General features: G+C 41.2%; 1 protein-coding gene across 2 annotated transcripts in view; it reads left to right on the top strand.

Annotated features, from left to right (window-relative positions):
* Positions 1-20,771, top strand: part of eefsec (eukaryotic elongation factor, selenocysteine-tRNA specific) — a 38,924-nt gene that overhangs the window by 14,583 nt on the left and 3,570 nt on the right. For both annotated transcript variants that reach the window (XM_087135195.1, XM_087135196.1), the window contains 8 exons: positions 1,108-1,239; positions 4,395-4,535; positions 5,889-6,066; positions 6,799-6,867; positions 14,600-14,689; positions 15,498-15,706; positions 18,749-18,805; positions 19,191-19,262. In XM_087135195.1, the coding sequence (XP_086991321.1) occupies positions 1,108-1,239; positions 4,395-4,535; positions 5,889-6,066; positions 6,799-6,867; positions 14,600-14,689; positions 15,498-15,706; positions 18,749-18,805; positions 19,191-19,262 (948 nt within the window). The remainder of the gene's footprint in view (positions 1-1,107; positions 1,240-4,394; positions 4,536-5,888; positions 6,067-6,798; positions 6,868-14,599; positions 14,690-15,497; positions 15,707-18,748; positions 18,806-19,190; positions 19,263-20,771) is intronic.

Below are 20,771 nucleotides of genomic sequence, written 5' to 3'. Positions count from 1 at the left end.
GAGATGTGTGTCCTGGCTCATTCATGTGTTTTGCCTCTTTGTAGCCTTTCTTTAAAATGGCTGTAATTTTATTTTTCCATCAGGAAGATCTCTGATCATTAGCGACACTTAGCCTTGTCCTTGGGCCTGGTGTACCTCTGGTACTTGAATTGTTGGTTTTTTTTTTTGTGGGGGTCTTAATGCTTGAACCAGGGGGGGTCATAATAACTGAACATTTCTTCATAGTCTTCCCAGTGCCCATAGGCAGAACAGATAAATTTATAATTGACATGGCCTTACTCTGGTAACCTACAAAGCCAAAATTTTGGCTTGGAACCCCAGACTTTGATGTTTCTGTACACATGTGTATGTACAAGATGGTGACAAGCAGGAATGCTGAGCCAAATCCTGAAAATCAAGAGCTTAATACCTCGCCAAGAAAACAAATGCTTCAAAAACTTGAGCCTGATGCTGAAGAGACGAAAGCTTTTGTCAGGTAACCGCTGTTCCCCACTGCCAGTTCCCTCTTTAAGCAATTAGCTCCTTCAGAAAGAACGCGATTCCCTGCATGAAACCTAATTTTTGTCACAGATGTACAGTCTCCATGTGACAGCATGTGATACAGTTGACACATTCTTCATCCATTTCTGTTTTAATATTGAGGGCATGATCCAGGTTAAAGAATGATCATGGATGTGGTTTCTTAAAAGGGGAAAAAAAACAGCTACCAGATGTATTAAATTTGCAGGCCATTTGTTATGTCAGAAGAAACTAGGGTACATTCTCCATATATTTGTCGTATTTTACATATTGTAGCTGGGTCGACTGCAAACTGCTACTTTGTAACTTATCTCAATTTCAAAATAATAAATTGATGTTCGGACGCAATTCTCTAAGGACCAATATGGAGTTCTTGAAAACGTTTCTAATTGTACCGTCTAGGTGTCATGGCACCAGTCTTATTTTAGAAGTGTGGCAACAAATGTAAACTTAGGCTGAGAAGACCAGGCCAAAACTTAAGTTGCAAAAACAGTGATTTTGATACCAGATACATGTATGTGTAAGCTGCCTGGTGACGTTTGCCACCAAGAAAGGTCTTTCACAAAGTCTATGATTGCTGCCACACAGATGACAAAAAGGATGCTGAAGACTCTGGAGAACACCAAATTTGCAGATTGCCCCATCATCGCGGTAGCAGCCAAGCCTGGTGGACCAGACAGCCCTGACACCGAGGCTCAGGGTGTGGAGACCCTGATTGAGGTGAGGGCAAGATTCTTGAGGTGAGATGATTGAGGTGAAGTGAAGTGATTGAGCTGAGGTGAGGTGATTTAGGTGGGACAAGGTTGATTGAGGTGAAGGGGGCCAGAGACGAGGTAACTGAAATGAGGTGATTGAGTTGAGGCAAGTTGATGAGGTGATGGGATTTGGGTGAAGTGGGGTGATTGAAATGAGGTGGATGATTGAGCTGAGGCAAGGTAATTGAGGTGAGTTAGAAGATTGAACTGAAGTGAGTGATTGAGGTAAGGTGAGGCAATTGATGTGAGGTGATTGAGGTAAGGTAATTGAGAAGAGGTAATTGAGGTTAGGCAAGGTGAACGAGATGAGGTAATTGAGGTGAGATGGTTGAGGTAAGGTGAGTCAATTGATATGAGGTGATTGAGGTTAAGGGAGGTGATTTAACTGAGGTTAGGTAATTGAGGTAAGATGTGGTCTGTGGCCTTGGGAATAGGGCCAGGTGGTGTGGACATTTTAAAATGTACTGGTACATGTATTTCACAAAGTACACGGTATCGGTGTGCTGATGCCAGTGTTATCCCTGCTGTCATTCACTTGCAAGGCCCATTGAAGTGCAAGTACCTTCGTGAAGTATTGGTCAGGGGCAGTTGTTGTTGCTCAAATGATTGCCAAAGGGATGGTCTGTGGATAGGAATGAATGGCCTTTAAAGTATTTCATAGTTGCTCCGTCATCTGCATTACTGAAAGAATGTGTGTGGCATGGGCTGCTAGATATGTTTGAATTTACTTTTCACAAAATTTGGAAGGCCTGATGTTTTGATCCTAGCAGAATCTTTCTCAAAGGCAAAATGACGAATGGACAGGACAAACAAACAAATGGGGAATCAACCAAGCATGGATGAACCGTTGACATGTACGCAGTGCTGTTGTGTTAACGTTATTAGCCATCATGTCAGACTCAAGCGACGAAAATTCCAGTGTTTGATGCTTTTTCCTGTTTTAAAGTGAAACATACATGTTTTATCGTCGACAAAACCTGGTGATGTGAAACGTTGGGTTGGGATTAGTCTTTAGGGCCTACTGGGAAAGCTGATTGTGTGTTGTCCATAAATCTATACCAGCAAGTGCTGGTGTGAAAAGTCGCTATAAAACTGCCACTGACAACACTGTTTATCGCCATTCTTTCGAAATTCACAATAGAAATTATTACACGTGTACAACGCGATGTGAAACAAAATGAATGCAACACGTCAAGTTAGTTGTCCAACAGCTGTGCCCTGAGAAGGGCATAGGAAACAAGACCAAATGTGGTTGACTTGACAAGTACGAGTTACGTACCCGACTACGCACAGGAGGTCAGAGTATTATTATTCTTGCATGGACCAATCAACTTTCTTGCCAGAACTATGCATTCTGGTCTGGAAAGTCGAGTCCCTCCTATGACGTCCAATTTTTGCCAAGAGTTGTCTGCTGCCCTCATTGACTGATTTCAATAAATTTTTGCGAAGAGCCCAGACGGAGACTGAAAAAGCACAGAGAAAATGCCAATTTTTTGCTGATTTAATGACATAAAAGAGGGGTGAATCCAACTTACTGTACATAAGGCTGTTGCAAACTATCATATAACATCAATTTAACCCTACGTGGCCCATCCCCTTTAACATTTAAATTCTCAGTATACATGTAAGTCAGTGTAATCACCAAGTTGGTGTGTGTTCAAACTTTCACATTTGAATCTGATCGTGTTCTGTATTTTTTGTATGGTACATGCACGTGAAGAGAATTGTTTGGTTTTGTCCCAGTATCTTTATACTGTTAAGTGTAACTTATCCAATTCTATGCTTTGGGGGTGAGCAACCATTATGAGTTTATTTTTGTCAGTGCCAATTTTGTCCTGTATTATAGAGAAAGGGTGTACTTTCTTTTACTGTGTTATTGGCTTCTAAAAATACTGAAATGGATCACAGAAAGTGAATACCTCACATACATGTAGGTAGGAGCTGACTCAAGACACGTACTGATATGGAATATTTTTGAAAAAGCGAATTAGCTTCCCTTGCTTATTTGCCGAGCATCCTCACGTTCTTGAATTTATCCCAAAGATCTCTAGTGCGTCAGATCTGGACAGAGCGAGCTTGGCATTTGAATAGAGAGGGAGGTTGTGTGAACTTGTTGCATTGTGTTCGCCAGAATGGTCCGGTGCCGTGGACAGGTGCAGCATGTAATGCAATACAGACAACATTTTCAGTGGTTGCACCCCTGTCCTGCCTGCATGCACGTCATCACCGTTGATGCCGTGGTCCCCGGGGGGCACATTGGACAATGCCTTTGTCACTTCAAAAGAAGAACTTGCTCTTCCCCCCCCCCATCTTGGGGAAAATTTATCTTCAGATGGGGTTATCAGCCGCTTGCAGTCTTGTATGTCCTGGAGACTGCCATTGTTTAAGAGAGAAAAAATGTGGCCCATACACACATGTAGAGATGCTCCACTGACACCCTTTTATAACTGGAGCAAAATTGAAATAACTGTTGTGAATGATGTTTAAAATAAACTAAAAAACTAAATTATTGGTTGAGATAGACGGTTTACAGCAGAATACACAAATATAATGAAGTTTGCTCAATTTAATTCATTTGTTAGAAGCTGTGTGCAAGACAGCAAAGGATTTTCCTTTGTACATACTGTATATTTTTCATATAGTATCCTTGTAAGTCTGATCTTGTAGTGTGCTTTTATAATCAGCTCCAAGTTAGAAATGAAATATGTTAACCACATACATGTACATGAAGATAATGCACATGTATTTGGTTTATGTCAGAGCTGTACTTGCACCCCTCAGGGAGTTGAAGAGAAGGATTGTATTCATTTTTAACCTTTTGGGTAAGTGACAAAATTTGCAGGAAATAAACCATAACTCTCTTTGGCCTGCAGTGCAGCTGCATTATATGCACCTGCTGTATTCATAATTGATTGGGGAAGAGAAAGAACCTCTCCCACCTCAGGCGAGGGTCAGATCAAACGCTGTGAAGTAGTCACCCATATTCCACCCACAGATTCCCGATGGTTGGAGGATATTCAAGGATGTTCACCTCCTGGTCTCTGGCTAATTATAGCCTAAAAAAGGGCTGAATATTTGATTCCTTGAATAATGGGCTAACCATTTCTGTATCCCTCTCAGGAATTGAAGCGGCAGGCTTACCTGCCCTGTCGGGACGCCACAGGTCCCATGCTGTATGCCGTTGATCACTGCTTCTCAATCCGGGGTCAGGGGACCGTGATGACGGGCACCATGCTTAGCGGCAGAGTTGCTGTCAATGACGTAAGTGACAAATGGGACGGAATCAAAGTTGAGTGACTTGCATCTGTGGAAGCAGAGAGGAAAACATGCGTGGTAATCGGTGCGTAACACTTATTTCTGGAGTGCTGAATCCGTGACGTTGATTGAGCAATAAACCAAGACTGATTTGATTCATGTTGAGGTTTACGACCATTTTCAGACAGAGTTATTTCATAACAAACTTGTCCAAGTCCCAGGAGTGCTATAAATTTTGACCTGTTAAAATGACAATACCACGACCGCAGTCCTTTACAAAGTTGGACTTTAAAAAAGGCTGACCACTGTTGTCATTTGTGCAAGATGTCTTTACTTTTCACTTTATTACACTCCGAGGCAATGCCATGGTGCACCAACTCCTCGCCTTGACACATGATTTGGTTCCTTGAGGGCTCTGCACACACTCAAACACCACTGAGTATGGTAGTTCAAGCCTTTCCACAAACACATTGGGAATCTCTCAAGTGTTGAGGTGATCATAGATGTCATTCACTGCTGCATGCTAATCTCTCAGGACTTGTCTAAAATTGTTCCCCCCCTTTGCAAGTTACAGAAATTCTCTGCATGTTCCCACATTGTCCAGTGTGAAATGTTGAAGAAAGCCATTTCAATTCCTATCACAGAAAACTTTGGTCGTATCCTCATGGAAGACAATTTAGCTCTCTGCCGCTACCCATGATACATATATAATTACAATACTACTAAGCATTTGGCCAAATTTTCTAATGCAGCTTTCACATTCTTCTGCTTTCTCAAGAAGGCGTTTTAATTGACGAGGGTGCTTAACATTTGTTGCTTCAATCCACTGTGCATTTCAAAAAGGAACTTAGACTTATCGTTGCCCCTTCTTCAACTGTTTCCACTCAATCCTCTGTAAGACCCGGACAGGTTTCCACGCACCAGTTGGCCTATTTGACTGTAAGCTGCGATTCCACCACTTTTAATTGCCCAAACTGCAGAGTTTCACACAGCAATGTGCATTCATAAGCCGAGTTGGTAATAAGAATCCATGTCCATTGTGAAAGATTTATTTTCCATTTTTGCTTTTGGCTTGTCATCTTTTGAAGAAAAAAACGGGAGGATTGCGCTGCACATGAAATCACACTGCAGGTGACATGGGGAATCGAGATGACAGAATTGGGTTTCCGTGCCTTCATGTTTTTTTCGCCCCGCTCAGTTTTCATAGACACCAGTGGTTCATTGTTTTTTCACCTCGTTCAGTTTTTATACACACCAGTGGTTCATTGTCTACATTGTATTTGTACCTGTACCTTTGCATTCCCCGTTGATGTAGAATGAGCTTTTTTTGTCTTCCGTCCATCTTTTGGTTAAAACCAGACTGTCGAGATCCCGGCCCTCAAGATAACCCGCAAAGTCAAGTCCATGCAGATGTTCAGACAACCGGTGCAGTCTGCAGCCCAGGGGGACCGTGTCGGGGTGTGTGTCACCCAGTTTGACCCAAAGCAGCTGGAGAGAGGCTTGGTGTGCACCCCTTCAACTCTGCCCACAGTTTTTGGTGAGCAAAATTAGTAGAATGGTTACTTTTAAAAAGCCCCTCCTGTACATGTGCAATTCCAGAAATTAGGGGTCCAAAAGTGTGACATTTTCATGTTCCTGTTACATCTGACCTTTGATATTTGACATGGAAATATCATTGGGATTGATTTCAAACAACTACTATTTGTTTGGCAGGTAATTTGCATTAATTCGTCACTCTTTTAAATTAGAAAATGTGTTCTGAACTTACAAAATCATATGACAGATGTGACAGGGACACAAAAAAATGGACACCTAATTTCTGGAATTACCCACATGTAAATCCAGACATGATTTGTGACATCTTGTACATTTTTTGCTATTCTACAGGGGTTAAGTGGAGTTATAAATCCTCCCAACAACAAAAACAACTAAAAGAGTTTGGCCTCTGAAAAAAAAACGTCCCCTAGATTAATTATATTTCCAGAGAATCTACCAGAACTGAGCAAAAAGTCCAAAATAAGTTCTTAAATTGTCCCCCCTCTGCAAATATAAAAATGTTCCAGAAATTTGTCACCCGTATACTCAAGTACCGGAGCGTGTACATTGGGTCTAGAACTATGCATTGGCAAAACGGCCTTCTTTTTTTCCACACTCAAGTTTTTCACACTATGGATATTAAGACTACCTGGGTAGTTTTTGTCCAAATCATTCAGCTAATGGCAGGCTTAAATTAACTAATAAAAAGCAATTGTCTCTGTCTTTCTATTAGCTGGTATCATATCTGTGAAAAAGATCCCTTACTTCAAAGGTGCATGTTCAACAAAGGCCAAGTTCCATGGTAAGATTGACTTTGTATACATGTTGCTATCCCTAACAGTTCCAAGTCTTCCGATTTCAATATGATTTTACACACCCAAGGGGGTTAGGGTTAATTGTGCAGTTTTTGGGGTCCTTACTTCATTTGCGGAGTAGAAGGAAAACTGTGGCAGTTGACATATGTTTTTGATATGTAATTTCATTTTGGCCTTATTTTTTATTTTAAAACCTTGAACGATTCAAATTCAATTTCTCCCATCACATATAAGCATGTGTACTTGTACCTGTACATTAGGCTCAAAATCCTCAAGTTTGAAAAGCAAACCTGGTAGCTAGAATAGAGATGAAGCCAGCACAATTATCCTCTGATATTTTCCAGCAAGAGCTTGCCTCATCTTTACTGAAGCCATTCCGTCTATGTGCGTGGCTGCTGTGCTTCTCAGACTGTACGTGTATTTGCTCGTTGTTTTACTTTATCCTAAACAAGTTTTCTTCTGGCAGACATTCAAGGCAGGAGATTGTTCTCAATGGTATTCTATTGTTTCTGAAAGTCTGGCATACTTTGTAGGTCTAATGGCAGTCCATAATATCAAAACTGCATGGATTGACACTCCTGCATTGTGCCTACAAATTTTGTTGACACGTGTACGTGTAATTTAATTCAGCTCTATCAACCTTTTTTTTCAAGGATACAAATCTAAACATAGCCCAAATTAGAAACTGAAGTATTAGCAGATACAAGTTTCTTTTTTAAGTAATCCTCCGCTCCATAGTAACCATTCCATTGAACTCTACTTTATCAGTCATCGTTTCTTCCTTTGCACCTGGTTGACCGGTCGCGGATGCCGGCCGTGTATTTTCTTTACGATTAGGAGTACTTTCACTTCCTGAAAGTCTAGACTCGCTCAGAGGAAGGATTAGAGAAGGCGAGATTTGTATCTTGTGGGAAGTGCAGTTGAAATATTGACATAGTATATCATATCCCTGGGGAGGAGGGGGATTGGTTGGCTTTGACGAGGTGGCCGTGTTGTGGTTCTCATTTCTTCTTTTCAGTCTTGCTAGCTCAGGGACAGATTTGACATGTATGCAACTCTTAGCATGTATAAGGCCTGAACATTTTGGTTTATCTCATTTTGGTTTATGCTGTAATTAGTAAATAGAGAGTGCAATTTGGTTGGACACTGAACTTTGTCCATGCAAATTCTATAAGTACTCCCTATCTGTGTTCACAACTTGACATTTCAGGAGATCATTGTTGTGTTTGGTGCTTCGGGTGTGCTGTTTCTTGTTTGCCGAAAGTTGACATTAAATTTAATTGTGTTGTGTAGCAATCATCCGTAGGGCCGAGACAATTGTGTGTGGGGGGGATGGGATAGGGGGAGGGGATTTACATATACAGTTTATCAGTACCCCCACTTGCACAAGGGTTTATACCATATCTTGAATGTGGGAATAAAGTTTTATTGGACCAAACCCATCATTTAAATATTGTGAACCCTGTGGCTCTTGGCATATGTCATTGACATGATGCCTTTCCATAGACATGGCCCCAGTTGAGCTTAATTTGCTCAAGTGTAGACAAATTCCAAGGCCCTACCCCCGCAGGTCTCGCGTAAATAACATACATGTAGAATCTTGCCAGATTTAATAAAATTTTCAAGTGTTCACAGTTTGCTGTCAGTGGTCATCATGAAAGTCAGCTAGCTTGCAGCAATATTTCTCTCCCACTGACATCTATTTTCATTTTGTAAGGAGACCTAATCACGACTCTTACATCAGGTGGACTTCGAGATTGCCACAATCAGTCAAGACAACCGTATCACTTTTATGAAGCAGTTGTCATCCCTATTTTTTTCGTCCCCCCATGATATTGAGCTCATCTACAGATGATGTACGGAGACACCTCTATGAACAGAAGCTAAAATGTTGTTAAATATTGCACCCACAAGCACTAGTGCACTTGTACACGGCAATTTTAAGCAGGAAATGTCCACACAGTGTGGACCGTATTCAGAACAGTGTGTATGCACATGCTCTCAACAAGCTGACTTCAGAAATATACATGTGAGCGTCACGTCTGAGAAAACGAGGTTTGATTTTCTTTTGTTGTCAATAATGACATGATGATGTTTGGAGAAGGTCAGAAGTTTCTTTTTTGTCAAAAAAAACTCTTGCTAGTTTGAGGAATTCTCACAAACAGCCAAGCATCTTCATGTATTTTTGTTGAAATTCACGATTCATTATTAGCATGCTGTATCAAGTGCCGTCATTAGTGCTTGTATTCAGTCACCTTGGCCAGCTCATTGGAAGAAATGAGATCCATTAATTAGTGAAGTACAGCCTCCGCCTAGAACATTGAGACACCTCGCCCTCCCCCCAGAGAGTATACCGACATTGCTATCATTCTTTGTCCTGCGGGACACAGTGCTTCATTAGGTTTAATCAGGTGATCCAATCGCTGGCATACATGCTCGGAGGAAAAACGGGAGTGGGCTGCCTTTCTAATGACGACAGTCATCACTGTGTCTGTTTCTCAGATCATCACACCTTATCAGATGGACAGGTAAATTTGTTTCTGTTTATTATTCTCCCCGCAGTGAGATTGTGTGCTCATTTGTAACGCATACTGAGTCTGTTTTGAAGGATATAAAGCATCCCCAAGCCCCTCCAAACTGTTCATGGTCGGTTGGTTGGCTGGTTTGATCCTGTCATTACTGAACGCTTGTTGACCTCAACAATACTTGTCCATGAAAGGCAATGCAGCTAGAGCATTTATAGCTCAAACAAGACACAGGCTTTTAGATCTTTGACCCTGTCATCTTCCACCTCAGGAATCCTTTATCCTGCCCCACAGTATTATTGTTTTCCAAGCGGTCACTTCGTCGTCCCAACGTGACGTGTGAGACGTAGCCAAAATGTAGAAGAGAGACTGGGTATCAACAACCTCCAGAAGGCATTGTATATTAAACACTCACTTCTTAAAGCTCATGCCTTTCCCTAAACTATAAAAGGTCTAAAACGAAGATCAGAGAGATGGCTCTAATTTATATTGATAAGGAATGCCCAGATGGAGGGAAACTACTTTGTGTACTTCCGCCCGGAATTTTCCTTCCTGCTCTTGAAACAAGTGATTAAAATTCAGCAAGGGCAGGGAACTGTGGATTCCTTTTAGTCATGGATTCATTTATTTATGGATTCATTAGTTAATAATTCATTTATGGATTCATTCCATTTACATCTGGATTTATCTCGGATTCTTGCATGGATTCCAGCACAAGCCAACAACTGTTTTCTCTGCCCCAGTGGTGTATCTCGGTTGTAGGTCTGGGGAGGGGGCATAACAATTTTTTCCCCCAAAAAATAACTCTTCAATTTTTTGGTTGATAAAGAATCTCAGTCCCCCCCTGAAAGAAATAAAAGCAAAAAAACAAAACAAGCAAACAAACAAACAAAAACAAAATGAAATTTGGCAACCATGTCTCGGGGGGGTATGCTTCTGCTCAGTGTACCCATGCTTTTACATCCAGTAAAAATTGACACATATATGTTCATGTAAACCGTACTGGTGGTGATAATTCTTAAGTTTAACTCTTCAGTAATAGAGTGTACGTGTAGTTTCACCAAGATGAACGCCAATTTTCCCAGAGGCAAACACCAGACCCACATTTTGTACTTTTGTCATCTTGGTGGTGTCCTTTACGAAGAACGTTGTCTGCAGTATTCTGAAAATGTGAGTGTCTTGTAGCGCCGGCGGGTTGGGCTGGTGGGGGCACCAGCTCGGACCCACATGGAGCTAGCGGGCTGCCCCCACTGGTATGCGAACGGCCTGCAGCTTTCCCGCCTTGCACCTGCGCAGTCCGCGGCTAGATGCCTCGTGTCTGGAGCTGTGTGTGTCAGACAGCCCTTTTGCTTTCGTGAAAATAAACAGAGCAGTTTTGCCCGGAACGGAGATTTGAGCCTGACCGAGAAGTTCTTGTCAGCGTCAGAGCCCATAGACAGGACACGCTACAGTCTTCTCATTTGTATTTTGCAGCCCTTCACACATACATGTATCTTGAGTGGCCATTTTGCCTTAACCTGTTAACAAAATTTCTGTTGTAATAACTGGTACAGTACATGTACTTACTCTTGTAGACCATAAGACTTCTGGACATAGGAACTTCACAAAGGAACTGTTGAATGGAGTACATTTATTTAGCCTGTGATGTAAAACGCACACATTTCCACAAACCTAACTTCTTTGTGACACACGTTCAACCAGGCATTTCTATACCAAGTGAGAGCTCTGATTAAATCAATGACCTAAATATGGCCGATAGGTCATCTCCACTAAAAGCTTTGAAGCCAAATAGGAATGCTGGAAACAGCGTTTCACGTGCAGCACCCTCATTACTCACATGTTGAACACCAACAACTCCGGGAGGATTACAAGTCTAATTGGTTTCTTAGAGTGGGCTAATTACTACGAGACCTGGTGGATCTCATCATGTAATGCTGTAATTCTCCTGTGGTATACCCATATTTGGTGGCAATGAATCTCAGATTTTTTTTTAGTCTGCCTTACATTGGTAGAATTGATTCAAATTAATGAGGAGCAGTGTCCCAAGATACATGTATTGCTTGGCCTTAAGGATAGTGTCCATGCAATTACACTCTCAAGGTTTTTTTTCTGATTTTCAATTTACTATTTGTGACTACACGTATATCTCATCAGTGTATTCCAGTAGGATTTAGGGTTTCCCTGGCCTCCGGGACATGTTGCCAATTTTTCTGGATTTTTGTTTCTTTGTTAAGGAATTAAAACATTGTGTAAGCACTTCAAAGGAGAAACAGGTACCTTCCTTTTAAGATTAATGGTTCTTTCAGGGATGAAAAATGGAGAGTGATATCAGAAAAAAATTGCCATTGCCCCCCCCCTCCAGTTGGGGAAAAAATGTTTCCTATTGATTAGCATAGTTAGTCTTTGATTCTGCTGAAGGCCTTTATTTCAAAACAAGGTCTGGTGACTTGATTCTTTTTTGTTTGTTTGTTTGTTTGTTTGTTTGTTTTTTAGGTTCTTCCAATTTTGTGGATTGTAAGAATGTGTAGATTTTCAAATGGTACTACTATTTAGGCAAGCATTTGGTCAGAATTCTGGATGAGTATTATCAGATGGTGTATGTTTGACTTTGAGGCCTTATGGTACATGTATATTTTCAGTGCTTGTTGATACCAGGTAACATCTTTATTCTAGTCCTCTTCCTGAGAACACTTGATGCTTAAACAGTGAAGTGTATCAGATGTCACAGTCGACTTGATACATGTATATACAGGCTGTGGAAAAATTACCTGAATTGAGTATAAGTGTCAGGGAGGGACTATTGTAATAAAGACAAATGACAGTGGCTGGGCATTTTGATAAAAGTAATGATGACTTGTAGGATTATCCATAGAGTTGCAAAGCATGGCATTTCTCTCCGTCACTTCTCATTAGGGATTAATTCTCAGAGTAAGATCAATGTCATGTGATCTTGTTGGCATGGAAACTCCATTTCTACTGAAGTGATTGCCCAAGGCCTAAGCAACACAAATTAATGCGAATGGAAAAGAACACGTAATTCAAAATGAGACCTCCTTGTACTGCTGTCAGAGTCGCTAGGACGTTAACCTATCCCCTGCCCTGAGCCTTTAAGCTTTGAGCATGCACTCCTTATAATCAGCTCAGAAAGCAGGATTTTACCAGTTAGGGGGTTGGCATTGAGAATTGGCTAAAGTCAAATGGCTGGTGTAATCCTTGAAATGGAAACCAAAAATGCGGCATATTAATGGATTAACATTTAAAGATATGATCTTGGATTTGCTGTTCAAGTTGGCTGAGCACTTAGTCGCATTTGCAAGCATTTTTTTCTTCACCCTGGGGAGGAAGGATTTCTTTTGAGTTTGGAGTCATAATCTGGAAAACAAGAATTTGAGAATTAAACTAGGGTCATCTTGGGATGTGCCATTCAAGTTACAGTAGCTATTCAAAGCTCTCATATTAAACATATTTTACATGGTCAGACAGCGAGTGGTGAGTGTCAGAGTGAGGTCATTTGATGGAAACCATTTTTCTACAGTTCATTTTGGAGTGCAGTTTTGAATGAATAAATACATGTACATGTACATTGCAAGTGCACATTGGGTTGACAGATTTTGCGCATAGTGATTGGCCAACGTGTTGCAAACTCTTGGAGGTGCACTATTGTGAATCGCCCGTATTAGCAGTACATGTATGTACACATAGGCTGGCCAGTGTCAAAAGATGGTGACCGAATATGTCAATACCTGTAAGTTACCCTAGAAATCTGGGCAAGTCTCAGGCACTAAGTCAACATACATGTACATGTACAAATGGTTAGGAAACCATCTAACCATCATTGCTTACCCCTCTACCATTCTCTAGATGGATGGGAACTTTTGGGTGGTTCAAAGGGAACATTTTCCCTTTATAATTGTCCTATTTGATCACAGGCAATTGGTCATCAATAGGCCCATAGCTTGAGGGGTAATGCTTGAGAACAAAAGTTGCCTTTCATGGAGAACTGCAAAGAGATCACTTGGCCCTCCATATACTGTTGATAACAAAAAAGATCAACTGCACCCACAGGAAGGACATTTACAATTCCTCATTTCCCTGAGGCAGACTCTGGCACAAAAATGAGTAATCATCGATATCTTCCTCTTTTATTGACCATTACACTGGAAAATAAGGCTGTTTAGTTTCATATGTCATGTAACTAAGCTCTTGTTAGAAAGTACCCCGATGTTAAGGCCTACCAGCCTTATTTCATCTTAATGGCCATGGTCCAAGCCACCAAGAATGGTTGTGATGACTCTCTCGGCAGACACAAAACTGAGGTAATCCAATAAAGCTGTGTTTTTGTTCACATGATGAAGCTGTGGAGGGTTGGGTGCATTCAGCCAGCATGTACATATGTAGGATCATTTGGGCAGCCTCTTCAGACCCTTCTAGGATTCCCTATCGACTGCTCTGATGGCTTAAAGTTTATGAACTGTTGGACAGTTTGCAAACAGTTTGTCTATAGATCCCTGGCCGTAGGTTCAGTGTAAAAGCAGCTAAACTACTCAGAATTACAGTTTTTAATCACATCCAGCTTTTATCAAGCTTCACTTGTCTTTTTTTTTACCTACTTGTATGGGTTTGGTAGATATTTTATCCTTTTTATTGTCTGCTGGTTGTCATTTTGATGTTTTTACCTGATACGTATGTCATTGTCATGTCTTTGTAATGGTGTAATACTACAACGCCATCATGGCCGCATCACCAACAACCATAGTTAAAACCTAAGAATCGAACACCATGTCCAATACTCTTGGGACTCCTTTTGGCTCGAAGCCACTTAGAGTTTAACCACGTACTACCAAATGGGTATCCAATGATAAACTAGTAGGCTATTCTTTCTATAATGCACTCCATCCATGAAGTGCCTATCCATCAATGTGCCCGAGTCTTCAAGTTTATGAAGTTGGCGCACCACCTGGAAGAAGAAGATTGAACAGGTGTCCATAGAAAGTCGCTACAAGTGCTAATACAAGAAATGGTTTTATTGTTTCCAATCTCTAGACACCGTCGTCGTAACTTTTGGACGTGGCTTTAGCTCATTCTTAGCTTATTCCTTCTGTGCACCCCCCCCCTCCTCCGGCCTGTTGCACATTTCCGGCCATGCTGTGCCAATAATCCTGACCGAGTGCATCCTTGTGTCTTTGATTGGCAGTGACGATGGGGCATGAGACGGTAATGGGACGGGTCTTCTTCTTTGGCTTAGCCCCGAAAGATGGAGTCGAGGGGCCGTCGTCGGACCAAGGTGAGTGCCTGCCAGCTAGGCTTAGGAGAGACTCACTCGCTACAGGTGATGCATTAGCTGGAAATCCAGGAAAGGCACGGTTGAAGTAGGACAAGATGACAAGTGATGGTGACAGAGCTTTGAAATTTTAACGTGCAGGAATTAGCTATTTATGGCCTTCAGTTGCTCTTGATTGATTATGAAAAGAGCTTGTAAAGTTGCATAAAAGGGGAGCTCTGTGAAAATTAAACTTGTTACAATTAGTTAAAATGTTATTAGTTAAAATGTAATTTAGGGTACATGTATTTTTATGGAGAGGACACCTGTCATGTTTTGAATCAACCTTCTCTCTTAAATGTTGCCTGCATACATGTGTGAAATTTTAATTTGCCTCATTAGTTTGGTTTTATCGCTGCTTGATGTTTTGAAGGCAGAGGGAGGATAATGCCACATCAAATATTTAAAAAGGTCAGAGCTATTTTCGTACCAGGATTTACACTGCATATTTATTTTGTGGACGTACATGTTGCGTATTTAGCCCTGTGGCTTCGTTAGGTGCATAAAAACGAAAAGAGAAATGCACCTTGGCAGGGGTCAAACCTATGACCTCCAGCTAGCTGATGCAGACACCTACATGTCTATGTGGAACCGTTTAACTGTGCAGCTTGTTGTGATTTTGGCTGTTTTATTTCTCTATGTGAATACGATGATATCATGGTTGATTGTATTATTGCTGAATCTTTTTGGCTACTGTAAAAACATGAAAGAACAAGTTATTGATATGTCAGAGTATGTGTAAAATTATCTCTGGTTTTTGTTCTGAAAACAGAGTTCAGCTTTGAACAAGAGTATATCTTTCAAGAGGAACTGCTCAGCCCACTGTCCAAATCACCCAATCCAAAAACAGAAGATAAGGAGAATCATCAGCCTGCTGTGCCATCAGCCAATCAGCAGTGGGCTTTGGTAGAGTTTGAGAAACCAGTTGCATGCCCAGCAAGGTGCCTTGTGATTGGCTCAAAGTTGGACACAGATATTCATATCCTTTTGTGTAATTTTGTCGGATCAATTGGATTCTATTTTGGGGTATACCTTGTATGAGATCTCTAAGTTTGTCCTCAAGTTTCTATTTCATTAGATCTGTTAAAATTATGATCAAAATGGTCAAACTTCTTCAAATATCAGACAAACTAAACTGGCCTCATATGATACACTTACATAAGACAGTACAGGCCTTTGATGCAATTTGATTTTTTTGCCTTGAGGATATTGCTATTCCCGTTTTGCTGCTCACATGTGCATGGATATTTGGATGATTGACCCACAACCTTGAGTCCATGGGCTGCGTGCGCATTCCTTCACTAGCCCCTGGTCATGTAGAATGCGAAAATGACGCTGACTGGTTACTCAGGATGAATATACATAAACGTAAAAGGCAATCGCGCGCGTATTTCAAAAGCTTTACACTTGTGCACACATATTCCCTTGCATGTCACGCATGCTTAAATCTTCGACGCACATAAACACACTGATTAAAGTCCAAATTTAAATATCCCAAATAGTGAGGTATTTAAATTAGACAGTACCAGGGGTTAGATCACACAAACATAGTGGGAACCAACATGGCGCGGCAAGATCGTACCCATGGAAAAAATATTGGGTTGACCCCTGCCAAAACTCAGAGGCTACATAACTTTATCATGATGCTGCCGTGTTTGTCTTGTTTCCCGTAGACCCGTCGGCAAAATTGATACAACTTCACATATTGGTGAAAGGGAACAGACTATTTTTCCTCCCAGCCTCAGTCTGGTGATGTTTTGAATGGTAGAAAACCAAGATGACTGCCCCTTGGCAGAGGTCAATTTTCAAACTCTGGGATCTTGAATGGCCTTACCATAGAGGACAGACACACAAGAGGAATGAAGGAGCCTTCCTGTCCTCAAAACACATTGTCTTGTTCAAATCTGGTCTTCAAAATAAAGTGTGTGAGCCCAGTATGTGGGAAAGTGCCATATCGCAAGAACAAAAGGAAGCACAATTCCCTTGTCCTCTGAGGTGTAGCAATCACAACTCTGAGTTCAGATATTGCAGAGAAGCCCACAGAATCATGTTGAATTGTCACGAGCTTACACTTTAGCTGATGTGGCTGAGGAGAAGATGTGACAAGGGAAATCTGGAATTCAAATATTGACAGTGTCAGACGTAAATGAAGCTCGGCATGGCATGCTCGAAAGCTTGTGTCAGATGGCAATAAAGTACTCTGTTAGTCGCAGAGGGAACACAGTGAATTGTAAACATGTAAAGTTAAAGATTCAGTGTACAGACAAGCAGACATGCACTGTGTTACACAGGTACGGAACCTTTGGAATAGCCAGAGGTGGAATCTCTTAATAGGATGGTGGGGGGGGAGCTGGATACCAGCTGGCTACCTACAAGGTGCTGTTCAGCATGGACAAATACATGTAGTAATTTGGGTTTTTTACTTATGGCCCCCTTGATGAATTTTCTGACAAGAATGACACTTTTGTTGACACTCCTGTTCCAACGACTTTTCTGGGTGCCAAGAGAATTGTGATGTTCCTTGTCATTTGTCGTGGGATTCATTTTCATTTTGTTTGTGTGTGTAAATCCGAACTAATGCTGTTCACTTTCGTAGGTTCTCATTAAATTGTTCTCTAAGTTTTACGAACAGTTCTCTGAGAAAAAAAAAAAAACCAGTAAAAGAAATTGAAATTTATTTAAAGCAGAGTGTTAGAATGTTAAGACATTACAACAATATTTGAAATCAGTGCTGAAAGACTGTTTTAATTTACCATGACTTAAAAAGTTTAAGAAGTGTATATCTCCCAAAGAAATAAATTGTTCAAGATTCTTATGAAATATATAACAAATCCTGGTAAAGACTGTCACATATTCAGGATTGTAATGTCTGAACAATCCTTTTGATGGGCTTGAACGGGAGTCATTCTGAGCAGGTTCAGTACGTCTCCCTGAATGGAACTTTAATGGTTGCCCAGTCTGAGGCTTCTTGGGAATTGTTATGTAGGGCACAAGGTAATTCCCGAGATTATATTGTTATCGGGTAATTTAGCTTGGACGTACGCGCTCACCCTCTCCAAGGGTTTTGCCATCTGTCTAAGTCTGCAGTGTGGATAATTTAATTATATCACTAAAGGCATTGTGCTCCTTCATTCCCTTGACTTGAATACAAATAATGTTGCCTATCAATCCCTGAGCTTTCAATTTGCAAAGAGCTGCAAGGACATTTCCATTTCAGGGATTTTGGCGTCATCACCTTGCCCCCCCCCCTTGTCAGTTGTTGATGAATCCACACAATCAATTTGTGTTTTACTATTTTTGGGGGTATTGTTCAGCCGGGTAGTGTGGAATTGCTCTAATTGGCAGGACTATGAGATGGTTTGCTTTCAGGTTTTCTTGTTGAGGTAATTAGCATGTTGTGTGGGTTTTTGGCGCAGTGGGGAATTGAAGTACGTCAGAAAGACGCAAATAGGTGGGTTGTTTAGAAAGTTGGAGACCCTGTGTCCTTTCAGCTCATTGATCAGCTGGAATTACGTCGTCATGATGGAATTATAAAGGAGAATGAACGCAGCTCTCTGACACTTTGATGGATTTTTTTTCGCATCTCTTGCATTAATTTTAGTTTCAGCATAAGGTAGTTGACCTGCACTGACGGTTTTTCCCAACTTCCCCCTTTTTCCACGAAATAAGCATAAATTGGAAAGAGCATAACTTAAGCTGGTGATATAAATATCTCTAAAGGAGGTTTCCAGTTTATACAGTATGTAGAGAGCTTTGTTTGTTTGTTTTTTACCTGCATTTAAGCATCTGTTTGAAACAAAGAAAATTGATGAATCCTTGGACTTAGTTCTCTTGGGAACAGATTACTTTGAAGTTTATCTGAAATCGCACAGATCTGCTTGATTTTTTTATCTGTTAATTTGTTATTTAAAAAAAAAATTGAATCAGTGGAATTGCATCTTGGTCTAAGTTAAATCGGAACTGATTTCATGTATGTATTTTTGCCCTGACAAGGCGACATTTTTCCCTAACCATTGATTACATTCCAATATATGCCGCCTTGCATTTCATGGTCAACTTCTTCATCATATAACAGATAAGGTAAATTTTCTCTGTGAGACTCATCACTGTTAAAAGCAATACAACTGTAGAACAAACATTCTTATTTCGGACTGGATTAAGAGCTGGCCAAGGCCTTGTGGAGATTGATGAGACTGGTTAAGACAAGGATGGGGAAAGTTAAGGTGATAAACTGATCCCGTGCATTGAGTACTTGAGAAGCATTCCTCTTTGTTTGTTTGATTTACTTGACAATTTCCACGGATACAGACGAGCTAAACCAAACAACACATACAAAGACCAAAAATAATAGCAAATTGAGATCAGGACTAAATGCAAGACAGAGACTTCGTGTGAATCCGAGGCATTGTCGAGAACTGTCCGACATTTTGGTAATTCTGTTTTCACCCCTATGTTTGGTTTGTAGAACTATGCAGATACCGTTCTTCCACAGCTGAAAATCTACAAGAACAAATCGAGAGAGGGAGTCGTTGACAGGGTAAGTTTGGGTGAAGCGTTCTCAGCATGTTTGGTGAGGCTGTTGCCAGACTTCGCAGGGTACATGTGTATCCAGTTGCCAAAAAGTTGAAGACCTTGAGGAATGCAGGCATAAATGCAGGGTTGGGGAGGGGTGGACAAGTTTCTGGCTTCTGTACTCCGTACTTTTACATTAATTTGCTCTTGCTCACCAGCGTTGAAGTTCAAGGCATCTCAAGACCAGACACAATATCATTCACAAGACCAGTCACAAGACCAGTCACAAGTAATGGGGTGAACAGTGACAAAGGAATGCTTTTGTTGTAGATCATTTGAATCGCTTGCGACTTGAATTCAGACTGGAAGTCTTGCGTTGGTTTTGTGCCATCTAACAACATATACCTGGAAGATGTCGCCTAAAATGCACCATAACTTCGTCCCACCGTTCCTCTCCATGTTATTCATACTCTGCCTGGCATAGTACAGTCTTGCGGTCCTGGATTCACCTTCTGGCTAGTTATTTTTGTGTCATTTTGCTGCAACTGCCCACCCAATGTGGGCGATTCACAATAGTGTGCCTCCAAGAGTTTGCAATGCGTTGACCAATCACAATGCATGAAATCTGCCGACCTAATGCGCGGTAGGAAAGGGTCGACAGATTTTGCACATTGTGATTGGTCAACGCATTGCAAACTCTTGGAGGCGCACTATTGTGAAACGCCCGTAAGGGCCTGTTCATTCAGCCGGCTTCATCTTGCATTCACAGCGCTGCTATCATGCTCTGTCCTGGAGTTAGATCATCTGTTGGCATCAGCAGACTGTTCAAGGTCCCATTGTTGGATCCTGTGGAAGCAAACCAACTGTACACTAGCTGTTGGGACCACCTTGATTTAGCTAGCTCAACATGCCTTGACTTTGAAGTAGAAGTGAAGTAAAACGCACAGTGTATGCGCACTGTTGTGAGGTTTTGTTGCATTGGACTGACTACTTAAAAGAGATCTTATGGAGGCTGACCCCTTTAACTTGCACAGTCTGCGGCAAAGTCGCAAATGTTACAACCTCCAAGTTGTAGCCACTAGGGACCAAATAATAGTGCAAAGGCAGGGCACGTCTGTGTGTAATTAAACGGATAAATCAAATTGGTTAGTTATCAACTCACAGTGGCTACCGGATCTTTCTTGTCAACATCCCTTCCCAATACCTCCTGGGTATTGATAAATTAATATCTGAATCTCTCTTGATGTCATGTCAACTTATTACCCCTTTTAATCTCCTACTCATCCTACCCAGGGACAAAATTATCGGGACGAAAAAGCAGAAATGTGGGGGTTGTTTCCAGTTGATTTGGTGTTTAATTTTGGTGGTACAAGCCAGCCAATTCTCCCTTGGTTTGAATCTGTGATTATTGTGAACAAAAAGTGAGGACGGTTCCAGCAACCGAGTTAAAAAAAACGAGATTTTGAAAACTCAGAGGCCTTTGACTTATCGGTTCATATGGAGAAGGAACAGTCCTCGGCTGTAGTTTAAGTGG

The sequence above is a fragment of the Acanthaster planci genome, linkage group LG04 (genome assembly GCF_054643075.1).
Source record: "Acanthaster planci isolate LZ-2023a linkage group LG04, COTS_SCS, whole genome shotgun sequence".
In the NCBI taxonomy this organism is placed as follows: Eukaryota; Metazoa; Echinodermata; class Asteroidea; order Valvatida; family Acanthasteridae; genus Acanthaster; species Acanthaster planci.
Note: the sequence above shows the minus strand (reverse complement) of the source record. Positions and strands in the feature narration are given on the sequence as shown.